This window comes from Pan paniscus, chromosome 5 (genome assembly GCF_029289425.2).
Source record: "Pan paniscus chromosome 5, NHGRI_mPanPan1-v2.0_pri, whole genome shotgun sequence".
Lineage (NCBI taxonomy): Eukaryota > Metazoa > Chordata > Mammalia > Primates > Hominidae > Pan > Pan paniscus.
This window is the reverse complement of record NC_073254.2, coordinates 129,394,683-129,409,704: the sequence shown is the minus strand read 5'-3', so window position 1 is coordinate 129,409,704 and position 15,022 is coordinate 129,394,683. Positions and strand designations below refer to the sequence as shown.

The 15,022-nt window shown below is 44.0% G+C and overlaps 1 protein-coding gene across 4 annotated transcripts in view; it reads left to right on the top strand.

The window, feature by feature from the left end:
- PPIL6 (peptidylprolyl isomerase like 6) overlaps window positions 1–8,381 on the top strand; it is a 47,951-nt gene extending 39,570 nt beyond the window's left edge. For all 4 annotated transcript variants that reach the window (XM_003805515.3, XM_008972114.4, XM_034962689.3 and 1 more), the window contains 2 exons: window positions 935–1,070; window positions 8,179–8,381. In XM_003805515.3, coding sequence (XP_003805563.1) covers window positions 935–1,070; window positions 8,179–8,290 — 248 coding nt within the window. In that variant the 3' untranslated portion in view covers window positions 8,291–8,381. The remainder of the gene's footprint in view (window positions 1–934; window positions 1,071–8,178) is intronic.
- Window positions 8,382–15,022: the final 6,641 nt, after the last annotated feature.

The window sequence follows — 15,022 nt, the reverse complement described above, 5'->3', positions numbered from 1 at the left end:
AGGAGATCGAGACCATCCTGGCCAACACAGTGAAACCCCGTCTCTACTAAAAATACAAAAAAAAAAAAAAAAAAAAATTAGCCGGGCATGGTGGCGGGCGCCTGTAGTCCCAGCTACTCGGGAGGCTGAGGCAGGAGAATGGCGTGAACCCAGGAGGCAGAGCTTGCAGTGAGCTGAGATCGCACCACTGCACTCCAGCCTGGGCGACAGAGCGAGACTCCCTCTCAAAAAACAAAAAAAAAATTTTTATTTGAAGATTACTAAAAATAAACAATTAATTTCCTTTCATCATCAACATTTTTAAACTACATGGAATGGGAAAGTACATGGAATGGAAATCTGCCCAAACATTTAGGGCCACATTTATGCCAATTAATGTGCTGAGAAGCCTGGAGCTAAAGCCATGAGGAGACAAGGTTCCTGCCTTCACCTACTAGAGAAGAAATGCCATGTAAACCAATAATTACATCGAGTGTTATAAGGACTGTCCAAGAACGATGTGTAAGATGCTTGGGGGGTTCGGGGGAAAGGTCAGGTCCACAAAAGACTTCTCAGAGGAGGTGTTTTTAATGAGTATGGTGGTAGTTTGAAAGAAATACCAAAACAGCACGAGAAAGTTTGCTGACCTTTATTCTTGATTAGAATACTGTATATATTTCCTTGTACATTATTAATTTTCTTAGCACACTTGTTTATGGTAAAGACAAACTAAAGCTGAATGTTCAAATAGTTCTAATAAGGTTTTACAGGTTTTTTTTAACAGCCCATTTGCATGTTTGAAAATAATTTGAAATAAATAGAATATTTACAATTTGGAATCCATTGATAAATATGATTGAGAGTGTTACCAAGGGTTCTATTTGTTCCTTATATGTTACAATAAATTGAGATAATAGAAATGTGCTAATGACCTACTGATTATTGTCTTTCCTAGATGAAAACTTTTCAGTTCCTCATAATAAAAGAGGAGTACTTGGAATGGCCAACAAAGGCCGTCACAGCAACGGGTCACAATTCTATATCACACTGCAAGCAACTCCTTATCTAGATAGAAAATTCGTGGCTTTTGGGTATGTATATTGTAGATCTATTTATATAATATTCACACCTGTAAAAATGTCATTTAAAAATATTTGGATAAGTATTGTATATAGTGTATAGGTAGCTAAAAATAGGGCTTAAATGCAAAAATAATACAAATAGAGACAAAAGTATTTAAGAAATATTTTGCAAGAAGTTTGCTATCTATAAAAACACAGAAACTGGCCAGACACAGTGGCTCAGGCATATAATCCCAGCACTTTTGGAGGCTGAAGTGGGAGATTGCTTGAGCCCAGGAGTTCAAGACCAGCCTGGGCAACATAGCGAGACCCCATCTCTACAAAAAGATTAAAAATTATCTGGCTGGGCATGGTGGCTCATGCCTGTAATCTCAGCCCTTTGGCAGGCCAAGGCAGGTGAATTACTTAAGGCCAGGAGTTCCAGAGCAGCCTGCCCAACATGGTAAAACCCCGTCTCTACTAAAAATACAAAAATTAGTCAGGCATGATGGCATGTGCCTGTAATTCCAGCCACTCCGGAGGCTGAGGCAGGAGAATCACATGAACCTGGGAGGTGGTTGCAGTGAGCCAAGATCATGCCACTGCACTCCAGCCGGGGTGACACAGCAAGACTCTGTCTCAAAAATAAATAAATAGGCCGGGTGCAGTGGCTCACACCTGTAATCCCAGCACTTTGGGAGGCTGAGGCAGGCAGATCACTCGAGGACAGAAGTTCCAGACCAGCCTGGCCAACATGGCGAAACCCCATCTCCACTAAAAATACAAAAAATTAGCCAGGCGTGGTGGCATGCACCTGTAGTCCCGGCTACTCGGGAGGCTGAGGCAGGATAATTGCTTGAACCCAGGAGGCAGAGGTTGCAGTGAGCCGAGATCGTGCCACTGCACTCCATCCTGGGTGACAGAGCAAGACTCTGTCTTAAATAAATAAATAAATAAATAAATAAAAATTAGCTGGGTGTGGTGGTGTGTGCCTGTAGTCCCAGCTACTGAAGAAGTTTCGGTGGGAGGATTGCTTGAGCCTGGGAGCCATGATTGTGCCACTGCACTCCAGCCTGGGCAACAGAATGAGACCCTACCTCAAAAAATATATAAGACAAAATAAAAAAATAAAAACAGAAACCATTTAGGCATAGTCACAATAATGTTCTTTCTGTGTCTCTATCTATCCATCTATCAATCTTCAGCCTTAAGGATATTATCAATTCTTTATTACTATGAATCATACCACAGTGCTTAATAATATACTAATATGTAGAAGTGAAGAGGTGAAGTCATTTAAATAATTGTCCATGGACATTATGAAGAGGTAGATGAAAACTATTCAAGTTACATATAACTTTTTTTACTGAACGATTTTAAATATGAAAACATCACAGGTAATAGTTATTATTAGAATATTATTAGCAAGATGCTTAAAGCCATGTGGACCTAAAATGGATGATAGAAATACTTTTCATCACTCCAGTGTTTCATCTCTCTCTTTAATTACTGAGTGAATATGAGGCAGGGCTTACTTCTTCTTCCCTGAGATAATGTAAAGTGTTTGTATTTTTCTGAATAACTGTTAGATTTATTCCACCCACTCCATAGGGATAATTATTGACTCTCCAGCACCTGGAATGTCATGCCAGTGTTCATTTTAACCACAGTAATTCCTTTAGTGTAATGCTTTCTGTGATACTTCCAGGTTGAAAAAATAGAAAATGTATTTTCATCCATAGGATATCTTTAAAGAGATAACATTACATTAATAGATGCATAATGTAAAACAATGACTTGTCTTAAGTTTTCCCTGGTCCCCAATAAATTGTATTCTGATTTCGAAAATGCATTATTAAATTAGTTTTAAGGCTGGACGCGGTGGCTCACGCCTGTAATCCCAGCACTTTGGGAGGCCAAGGCGGGTAGATCATGAGGTCAGGAGTTCAAGACCATCCTGGCCAACATGGTGAAACCCCATCTCTCCTAAAAATACAAAAATTAGCTGGGCATGGTGGCACACACCTGTAGTCCCAGCTACTCAGGAGGCTGAGGCAGGAGAATTGCTTGAACCCAGCAGGGGGAGGTTGCAGTGAGCCGAGATCGCACCACTGCACTCCAGTCTGACGACAGGGTGAGACACCATTTCAAAAAAAAAAAAAAAAGTTTTAAATCCAAATAACATTTCTTGAATCATTTAAATCCAAATAACATTTCTTGGACCATTTAAATCTCTGTCATGTTGCTGACAGTCTCTGTCCTCTACCAACTTCCTGGTGATCCTTTATATCTCAGCTAAAGGTACCTTTCTCAAACACAAACATGACTACTTTAAAACATTTAGTGCCTCCATTACCACCTCCACATCTGCACAGCCTGAAGTCTAGAGTGGCATTCCAGGTCCTCTGGCCCCACATCCTTTGTTCAGCCTTCACTTCTGCTGTTTTCCCAACTCATTCAAGCAGAATTTCTTTAGGCACCTGCAGTATGCCATTCATGGTACTCAGTGCTGGGGAAAAAGAGCAACAAGGTACAATCCCTGCTCTTCAGCGAGCTTAGAGTATGTTATGAAAACAAGGTCAAATAGCCAATAGCTATGTGACAGTGAGACATGGGCCATGCAAACTGTGTACAGGGTGCATTGGGAGATGGGTAAGAAAACACCCTCCAACTCCCTTCACCAAAGCGAACACAGAGCCTTACAGGGCGGCAATGGAGTGGAGAGCACTTGGTCTCCTTTTGATGGTTCCTGTTCTCTATGATCCACCTTCCTCTTGGAGAAATCTCTAATTTTTGTTATCACCACTCTGTCCTCAGGGAGGCACTGCCCTCCTTCTATTCTGCTATTCTGCCTCAAGTATGATCTCAGTGTATTCCTTAAATCTCCAAATTAAAAACAAAGTCTCCAAATCACAGTTGGGGCTGGGCTGGAATATTTAAATAAGACCTTACAGAGTGCTAAGGGAGAAGCAGAAAGGTAAAACATAATAGGCAACTAGATAATCTAGTTAAACTAATGAAATAGAACTCCTTCAGGGATACCTTCCTTCCCAGTTGTAGGGCTGCCTCTTCCCTATCATCTCTCAGTATCCCCAGGTGTGTCTGAGCTTTTGGAAGCCCAGACATGGTTAGCAAGGTCCAGAGAGATAAAGAATATTCCTCTCTGATCCGAGACAGGCACTCCTTCCAAGCCCAGTTTCAGGTACATGAACCTGCTGCTCTCTCAGATGGATGACACTGGGAATGTCCTTCAGGAAAGACTGTAGCAATCCACAGAGCATGGCTGGCCCAGTGGGCTCATAGGGAAAGAATATCACAAAACAAGCCTGTAAGCTCTCCATTCACGTGCACCCATTGTAGAAGGGGTTTGGGGGAGGGCAAATTATTTCATTTTAAGAGACTTGTAAGGTGGGAGGGGGTCATGGAAAGTTTCATGAGAAGGTGAGCTGAGGAGTGAAATGTCACGTAGAAGTTAGCCAGATAGAGAAGCTAGAAATCACAATGAGTCAAATCAGTTTTAGGAAGAGTGAAGAGGTTTCGCAGAGAGGCCCTGAGGAGTAAGAGAGCATCTTATCTACAAGTCATCTGTTCTGGGCAGAGCTTGGTACTTAGGGGAGAATGGAAAGGGTGGAGGCCGGATAAGAGGGTCAGCAAGGGTCCAACTCCCAATGGACTGCGGGTGCCATGCTGCTGAGCAGGAACCTCACGCAAAGGTGATGGGGGCCATGGGAGAATTTTACATTGTGAGCGACATAACCAGCTTCTCATTTTGAAGAAAAAATCTCTTTAGCAGAAGTGAGGAATGAATTGGCAAAGAATGAAAAGGAAGTAGCAAGACCACTTAAGAAGCTATGGTTATAACAGGCCATAAATGAAGTCCTGCTCTAAAGCATCAGCAGTACAGATGAGCAGGTGATAAGTGGACAAACTCAAGACATTGAGAAGTTAGAGTAGAGAAGCACTTTGGGAGTCCGAGGTGGGCCGATCACGAGGTCAAGCGATCGAGACCATCCTGGCTAACACGGTGAAACCTCATCTCTACTAAAAAAAATACAAAAAATTAGCCGGGCGTGGTGGCAGGCGCCTGTAGGCCCAGCTACTTGGGAGACTGAGGCAGAATGGTGTCAACCCGGGAGGCGGAGCTTGCAGTGAGCCGAGATCGCACCACTGCACTCCAGACTTGGTGACAGGGTGAGACTCCGTCTCAGGAAAAAAAAAAAAAAAAAAAGAGATGGAGACCATCCTGGCCAACATGGTGAAACCCCGTCTCTACTAAAAATACAAAAAGTTAGCCACGCATGGTGGCAGATGCCTGTAATCCCGGCTGCTCGGGAGGCTGAGGCAGGAGAATTGCTTGAACCTGGGAGGCGGAGGTTGCAGTGAGCCGAGATTGCGCCACTGCACTCCAGCCTGGCGACAGAGTAAGACTGTCTCAAAAAAAAAAAAAAAAAAAAAAAAAAGAAGTTAGAGTCGAGGGTGAGGGCCTGAGAGGAGTCCAGGCCAGCACTGTCCAGTAGAACTCTCTGTGACGATGGAAATGTCCTGTATTCTGCACGGCCCAGTATGACAGCCACTGGCCACATGTGGCCACTGGGCACTTGAAATGTGGCTGGTGTGACTAAGGAACTATATTTAATTCTAATTAAGGGTTGTTTTTTTTTTGAGACAGGGTCTCACTCTGTCACCCAGGCTGGAGTGCAGTGGTGCGATCTCAGCTCACTGCAACCTCTGCCTCCCGGGTTTAAGCAATTCTCATGCCTCCACCACCCAAGTAGCTGGGATTATAGGCATGCACCACCATGCCCAGCTAATTTTTGTATTTTTAGTAGAGATGGGGTTTCCCCATGTTGGCCAAGCTAGTCTTGAACTCCTGACCTCAAGTGATCCACCCGCCTCAGCCTCCTAAAGTGCTGGGATTACAGGTGTGAGCCACTGCAACTCCCAGCCTATAATTAAGTTTAAATAGCGATATGTAGCTAGTGGCATCCATATTGGGCAGTGCAGGTCTAGAGTAACTCCTAGGATTTGGGAACTGGTTGGAGGGGTGGTACCATTCACCAAGACAGAGAATATAAGGAGGAGGATTTGGGAGAGAAAATCATGAGTTCAAGTTGGACAAGTTTCATATTAGGATACCTATAGGATAGCCAGTTGGTGGCATCCCAGGAGGTGGATATTCAAGCTGAGTCAGAGCTGGAAATGTAATTTGGAAACAATTTGTAGACTGGCAGCCAAGCTGCAACTAGACCATAGTACCATCACTCCAAGAATAGTCCCTGTGCCTTTGCTTATCTTGTCTTGTTGGAGAACAGGCTTCATACTCTCTTTGGACAGAAATGAATCTATTTATCCTCTGCCCTTCATCCTCAGAATGTTGTCCTGTGTCGTGGTTTTTTATTGGGATGGCAAAAATAGAGCCCAAAGGCAAAGAGAGGGCTAGAGTACACTTGGTGTCGGCACTGACCATGCTCCTATAAAGGCTCATGAGATGGAAGTTGCACCCTTCCCCTCAGCCACTGTCCAAGCCCAAGCACTGACAGAGGGCACCAGTCCTATGTCTTGGCCTGTCTCTCTGCCCTTTTTTAATTGAAAGAACCATCAGAAGTCTAGCTCCACTCCCCAGGAAGTTCTAGCTCATGGCCAGCAATTGTCTACAGAGATCTAAACTAGCATGGCTTTTTTTTTTTTTTTTTTTTTTTTTCTTGAGATAAGTCTCGCTCTATGGCCCAGGCTGAGTGCAGTGGTGCAAACTCAGCTCACTGCAACCTCCACCTCCTGGGTTGAAGCAATTCTCCTGCCTCAGCCTCCTGAGCAGCTGGGATTACAGGTGTGCACCACCAAGCCCAGTTAATTTTTGGTATTTTATTAGAGACAGGGTTTCACCAGGTTGTCCCCAGGCTAGTCTCAAACTGCTGTGCTCAGGCAATCCAGCTGCCTTGCCCTCCCAAAGTGCTGGGATTACAGGCATGAGTCACCACATCCAGTCAAAACTAGCATGGCTTTGAGCTGTCTTTTATTCATCACTCAGTGGATGTTGTCAGGTGCCTGGTAGTGCCAGGCATTATGCTAGGCACTGAGCCTGAGCACAAACATGATCCCTACCATCATGGGAGAATTAGAAATCAATCAAAGAAGCATACAAATAAATGTAAGGTTTCAACCCTGGGAACTTCTCTAAAGGAGCGACAGAGAACTTAATATAAGCAAGGTGGCCTGGGAAACTTCCCCCAAGGAGGTGATGACTGGGCTGAGGTCTGAAGGAAGACCAGGAGGTGACCATGCCAAAGGGTAGGGGTGGGGGAGTAATGCAGGAGCTGTGGAAGAAGGGAGTGTGGAGCTCTTGAGGTACTGAAAGCCAGTCTGGCTGTAGCAGAGAGCAAGAGGAAGCATGTGGCCCGACCTCCCCGAGAGGCCGTGGGAGATAGACTGTGCAGGCCCTGGTAGGCAATGGCAGGGACTTATAGTCTTCATCCTAAGGATAATGGGAAATTACTGTCGTGTTTTGAGCAAGGAAATGAAAGCAGATTGCTATTTCTAAAAGACCATGCTGGCCAGGTGTGGTGGCTCACACTTATAATCCCAGCACTTTGGGAGGCCAAAATGGGAGGACTGCTTGAGGCCAGGAGTTCAAGACCAGCCTGGGCAACATAGCAAGATCCTATCTGTACAAAAATAAATAAACAAAAATATTGGCCAGGCCTAGTGGCACACACCTGTAAGCACTGGCTACTCAGGAGGCTGAGGCAGGAGGATCACTTAAGCCAGGAGGTCAAGGCTGTAGTGAGCTAAGATCATGCCACAGCACTCCAGCCTGGGCAACAGAGTGAGATCCTGTCTCAAAAAAAAAAAAAAAATCACCCTGACTGCAGGGAGAAGAACAGAGGGGAGGGTGCCAAGCAGATGGAGGAAGCCAGCTTAGAGCTGCGGCAGGAGGCCAGCTGCCTGAATGATGGCCCTGGATACTGCAGGTGTGGTAAAGTGCACACATCCAGAGAGGTTTAGGATACTTAGAGCTGATGTTCATTCAATTTGTAGGAAATAGTCTTAGCTATAGCTGGGTAGGACCCCATTTCGGAATGTTAAGCTAAATATGAAAACTTATGACTGACTAAATTTTCCATTTTTTTCTCCTATGTAGGCAATTGATTGAAGGAACAGAAGTGCTTAAACAACTAGAATTAGTTCCAACACAGAATGAAAGACCAATACATATGTGTAGAATTACTGACAGTGGAGATCCTTATGCTTGATTTTCATATCAATATTTTCTGTGATAATTTATTACTTTGTATCTGATCAGCTGTTTGTGGATTTAATTAAAAAGTACTTGATAAGTTGTAATTTGAAAGCCGTGGCAGACACTGTAGGTTGCCTCATCTACACCCAATCCCTCCCCATCTTCCTTTCCTGTCTCTGTCATAGAGACTGTGAAAGGGTGGTACTCAATTTCCTAGACTCCTTTGCAGCCACGGGTGGCCATGAGAGATGGTTCTGGCCAGTGGGACAGGAATAGAACGCCAGTGGTCTTGCCCCTTCCCCTTCATCCAGTCTGGAATGTGGAGAGGCTGGAGCTACAGCTGTCATCTTGTGGCCATAAAGAAAAGGCTGAGGCCAGGTGTGGTAGCTCACGCCTGTAATCCCAGCACTTGGGAGGCCGAGGCAGGTGGATCACAAGATCAAGAGATTGAGACCATCCTGGCCAACATGGTGAAACCCTGTCCCTACTAAAACTACAAAAATTAGCTGGGCATGGTGGCATGCACTTGTAGTCCCAGCTACTTGGGAAGCTGAGGCAGAAGAATCTCTTGAACCCGGGAGGCGGAGGTTGCAGTGAGCCGAGATGCCGCCACTGCACTCCAGCCTGGCGACAGAGAGAGACTCTGTCTTACAAAAAAAGAAAAGGCCAAGTACTGCAGAGCTGTCAGCCCCAGTCTCTTGAGCTGCGGGACCAATACCAGCAACCACCTACTCTGGACTTCTTAGTATAGGAGACTAACAGAGCCCTGTGTTGTGTTGTTTATGTTACTGTTGGTTGAGAATTTTGTTACTTGTGGACAAAAAATTCTTAATTTAGCAACACACCTGATAGCCTAAGACATTTGTAATAGAATTATGTTCTTGTTTGTAACTACATGTACTCCTAGAAGAAGCTTGGTAAGTAACCAAATAGGAATGATGCAGAAGAAAAAGCAATTCATTGTAATATTTCATTGTTTATACCAGCATTCAGAAAGAGTATCTACACTTTGGATGTTTTCATATATGACATGAACATCATCCTTCTCTCTCTGAGCCATACCAACCCTATGAAAACCAAGGGCTTGTTTTACAGTGTCCGTGGTGGCTGACTCATGTGATGTTATTGGAGATTCAGCTTTATCACTACTCTGTAATCTAAAGTTCTCAAGCTCATATCACCTGGGGAGCTTTTAAAATGTAACCTAACAGACCTTGTCCTTGACCTACTGAGGCAGAGTTCCCAGGCGTGGGGCAGAGATTCTGTGTTCATTTGGTTCTTTCCTCAGGGTTCCCAGGCGTGGGGCACAGATTCTGTGTTCATTTAGCCCTTTCCCCAGGGTTCCCATTTAGACAGCTGGGCACTAGTCATCTGGGAATCACTGCAAGACATAAGGAACTGGTTCCAGTCCCCATGGTGTAATGTAGTCAGCAGAGTGCTTGACTCTGCTATTGGTGACCTTGCTCAGCTCCTGTTACCGCCACTACCCTGTGCCCCTGCTCTGCCCAGACTGAGTGCTTTTCTATTTTTTTTTTTTTTTTTTTTGAGACGGAATCTCACTCTGTCGCCCAGGCTGGAGTGCAGTGGCACAATCTCGGCTCACTGCAAGCTCTGCCTCCCCGATTCATGCCATTCTCCTGCCTCAGCCTCCCGAGTAGCTGGGACTACAGGCGCCCGCCACCACGCCTGGCTAATTTTTTGTATTTTTAGTAGAGACGGGATTTCACCATGTTAGCCAGGATGGTCCCGATCTTGTGACCTCGTGATCCGCCCGCCTCGGCCTCCCAAAGTGCTGGGATTACAAAGGCGTGAGCCACCGCACCCGGCTGAGAGTGCTTTTCTTACCCTAAGCAGAATGAGGTTTGTCTTCCAAGAACAATCTCTATTTACATCAGTCTTAAAGAGGCAGGCTTCTAATGGATATGTGGCTTGCCAAAAGTAGGCGTAGGCTTTTTTAACTTTTTATTTTGAAATATAGATTCACAGGAAGTTGCAAAAATAGTACAGAGCAGTCCTGTGTACCTTTCACCCATTTTCCCCAGTGGCTACGCTTACAAAACGGTAGTACAATATCAAACCAGGCAGCTGACATTGGTACAATGTGTGTGATGCCATTTTATCATGAGTATATTCATGTAACCAACACTATAGAGAAAATATAGAACCTTTCCAGCACCTCAAAGACCCCCTTCCAGTACCCCTTTACAGTCACACCCACTCCCCTGCCCTCTGCCATCCCTAACTCCTGACAACTGGCATTTGCTTTTTCTTTTAATGACAGCTTTATTGCTATATGACATATGCTTTATGCTAAGACCTGAGGTGGATGGGAGGAAGCAGACCGCCTGTTACATTCTCAACTGACCCAGAGCAACATAGTGTTAAGAATGTGTGTTCTAGGGCCAGAATCCTGGCTCTGCCATTCCCTAGCTGCACAAACTCAGGCAAGAACTTTTCTGTGCCTCAATTCCTTCATCTGAGAAACAGTGGTACCTACCACATAGGATTGCTGTGAGGGTTCCATGAATCAATAATTTCTATAAAGAACCTATAAGAGACCTGGTCTGCTGTAAGCACTCGATAAATTTAATAATAAATTACTAATGTGTAACCTTCAGGGTGTAGCCTCAGAGCTTGGACTTTTTGAAAGCTCTCCAATGACTTTGATAGCCAGATTTGGGAATCCCTGAGGAGAGTCTCCCTCTTCCTGTACTCGCAGACTTCTGGGCAGTCTGAGAACTCAGGTGATTTGTCTAGAGCTTCCAGACCCTCTCGCTGGGCCTTTGCCCAGGTTCCTCAGGTCATACTGGGGACATCTCAGACAAAAGGGAGCTGGGCTTGCCACCAGGATTCAAAACAATTGGTGAATGAAAACTGATTCTTTGCAAGGAGCCTGGTTAAAACACATGACAAGCGTTACTCATGTAATAACAAACAGCAGGGCAGTTCTTACTGGTGATGAACCTATATATTAATGGCATTAGGCATTTTATCTGATGTTGTGAAAGAACTGGGATATTTGTGTGGGTGTAAGAAACTGATTCCAGCTCCCTTTGTCAGCAGCAATAGAAAGGTAGAACTCTGCCAGTCTTCTCAAGGATGGCGAGTTCATGGTCCCTTTGTTCACTCTAACTTTCCACTTCTGGGCTGTGGAAACCTCAACCACAGATCTATGCAGTGGTTCTTATCACCAGCACTTAAAAGCATACACGCTGATACTTCTGTGCTAGAATGATTTGTATGTTTAACCTCATAGTTGAAGAAACTGATTGTTAGAAGGACTCAAAAGTTTACTCCAATGAACTCCACATGTAAGACTTTGATTTAACCAAACTGAAATACACTAATTAAACAGAAGGGATTCTAGATTTTTCCACATCTACAAATAGGACAATAAAGGCCTTCTGATGATTTACACAAAATGCTAAGTTATATGTCTAAACTTGCCCTAACTGCTGATATGGCAAAGTCAAGTACATACGCTGTATCTTATACTAGGCCGTGTGAATAAGGGAGGGCATATCTAAACATTTTTCTTATATGGGGAGATTTGAGGTAAATATTTAAAATTATATCCAAGGAATTTGTTTGCCCCTACTGCAAACAGTGCCGGTTATTTGTTAAGGAATGGATAATCTGGCAACCTCAGGATTCCAGACCCTGAGTTTTTATACATATTTTAAATGAAGCATTATTTGTTTGAGAACCACCTGTCCAGCAATGTGATGGTCAAATCACTTAACCTTTCACTCCCCATTTGTAAAAATAACAGAAGTTGAGTTGCTAGCTTTCTTCTGGCTCTAAAACTTCAGTGATTTTTCTGAGGAAACGCATAAAATCAACAATTTTAAGTGAAATGGGGGTACATCTGTCTCAGTGTTCTGAGGATTGACACAGCAGGTGAATCTATTCACAGCAGGTGAATTATGAGAAGCACAGCACAGTGCTTCTAATAATGCTTGGCACACAGCAGATATTCCTTAAGAATTAGTTTCCCTTCAGAAATGTCTCCCCACGGAAACCAGTCAAGCTACCACTGACAGAATATCATCATCCTAATTTCAAGAAATATCAAGCTCTTTTTATACTGAGTATTAGCAGTTCTCACTCACATCAGATTAACTTTCAATCAGCTGAACTAGTTCAAAGGTATATCTTTAAAATTAAAATTGGTCTCTACCACACCTAGCAATATTCTCCCTTATGGAGACTCATTTTTTAAACTATATTGATCTTACCATCCCCTACACTTCCCAAAGTGGAATCACCACCACTTAAATCTGGCAAGTCTTAAGACTTTTGTATATCATACGAAATATTGGTGACTGACTCAGTAGTAATGTATACAACATGAATTACAAGTTGCATATTTGATAGAGGGCTTTGTAAGGTGATAAATCACAGGTTCTTTTACTTTAGCATGCATCAGAGTGCCTGGGCCTGTCAAACAGATTGCTGGACCTCAGAGTTTCTGATTCAGTGGCACTGGGTTGGGCTGGAGAATTTGAACAAGTTCAAGGTGATGCTGCTGCTGCTGCTGCTGTTCTGGAGACAACACTTTAAGAACAGATGGGATATATTAGATCTCTCATAGATCTGTGGCACACAGGTATGTAGAAGAGAAAAGTCATAACAGTAAAGTGTAACCTACAACAGAAAAGGAAGAATGAAGGAAACTGACAAGAAACCTTGATTTCATCAAGGCAGCAGAGGAGGTACACATACGTTGACCAATTAGACAGTGACCAGAATCCTGTTGCAAGGTCCTGAGGTTCTTAGCAGGGCCAGATGTGAGACCTCCAGGTGCTGGGCAGTGGCAACGTGGTAGTCAGGTCCTTAGGAAGGGACTTGGACACTTGGGCCGCTCAGGACACGCACTTTGCCAGTCAGTACAGAATTACTAGAATATTTTAATAACCAGAGTGGCCATGAGGTGTCTTCTGGCTGAAAATCAGCTCTCCAAGACAGGATCGGGAGAAGCACAGTGAATACCTAGGGACAAGGGGAAGCCATAGCTAATCCAAGATATCAGCAAGCCGCCTGAGGTGTAGTTTAGCTTGAACTTGGAGGTTATTCCTAAGGAACAAGTCAGGAAAAGGTTTCATTTCCTGAAGGACCAAGAGACATAATGCAAAGAGCTCTAGCAGACCCAGGGTTTGAAGCAGAATACAAATAAAAATCATGCATCTCGGGTGCCAGCCTTAAGGGAACCTGGGCTGGGCTCCCTGACTCCTGCACATCCAGGAGGTTTGTGCTGTTTGTATGCTAACCTTACATATGTTTGTAAAGAAAGAAGCAAAAACAGTATGTCTTGATGTAATTTTGTAAATGAATCACTGTTAAGAATTGCAGGCCTGGCATGGTGGCTCATGCTTGTAATCCCAGCACTTTGGGAGGCCAAGGGGGGAAGATTGCTTGAGCTCAGGAGTTCTAGACCAGCCTGAGCAACATGGTGAAACTCCGTCTCAAGCAAAAATACAAAAAATTAGCCAGGTGTGGTGGCGCACCCGGCTATTCAGGAAACTGAGGTGGGAGGATCACTTGAGCCTGGGGAGGCGGAGGTTGTAGTGAGCCGAGATTGCGCCAGTTTGACTGAAATAAGCCAGTTTATTTATTCATTTTTTTCTCAAAAAAGAAAAAAAATTGCAGCAGTTCAGGATAGAATAGTTCTGTGCAAGTCATAGTGTAAAGCAGTGTTCTCCAACTTTTTTTTTTTTTTTTAATGAGATGGAGTCTCACTCTGTCGCCCAGGCTGCAGTGCAATGGCACGATCTTGGCTCACTGCAACCCCCACCTCCTGGGTTCAAGCAATTCTCCTGCCTCCGCCTCCCAAGTAGCTGGGATTACAGGCACCCGCCACCACACCTGGCTAATTTTTGTATTTTTGGCAGAGATGGGGTTTCGCCATGTTGGCCAGGCTGGTCTCGAACTCCTGACCTCAGGTGATCTGCCGCCTCAGCCTCCCAAAGTGCTGGAATTACAGGCGTGAGCCACTGCATCCGGCTGTTCTCCAACTTTAATACTTTACACATGTACATATCTTCTGGGAATCTTGTTAAAATGTAGGTTCTGATTCAGGAGATCTGAGGGGGAGGCCTGAGGTTCTGCATTTCTATGTGATATAAATGATAATGGTTTGAGAACCACACTCTGGAAAGCAAGAGTAAAGCACTGGTTTTCCACCTAAGCTGCAGATTAGAAACACCTGGGAAGCTTTTAAAACTGCTGATGCTCAGACATTACTCCAGACCAATTAAATCAGTACCCAGGCACTAGTATCAATATTTTTCAACACACACCACCACCACTGATGTCACTAGGTAGTTCCAATGTGCAGCCAGGGTTAAGAACAACTGCTCTAAAGTGTAATGCTCCCCTCTGGCGCCCTGGCACACTTTTCAAAGAAACATCCACAGTCAAAGTGGAGAGCCTCCTAATGACAATATCTCCAGAATTTTACCCTTAATCTTAATCACAATATTAAGACTCTGAATATACAGTTTTAGCTAATATTTGATTTATTCCAATCCTTCTCTTTGTCAAAACAGATTCAAATACTACTAAATGAGCTTTAATATATGCTGTTAAAACTGTCTTACAGATGCCAGCCCTTGTTTCCCACCCATACTCCTCTAGATGAATCTACCCTGACCCACAGCTGAAGAGTTGAGGGAGTTATTTGTAGCAGCTGCCCTCCTACGCTTTTATTTTATTTATTTTATTTTATTTTTTTTTTTTTTGAGGC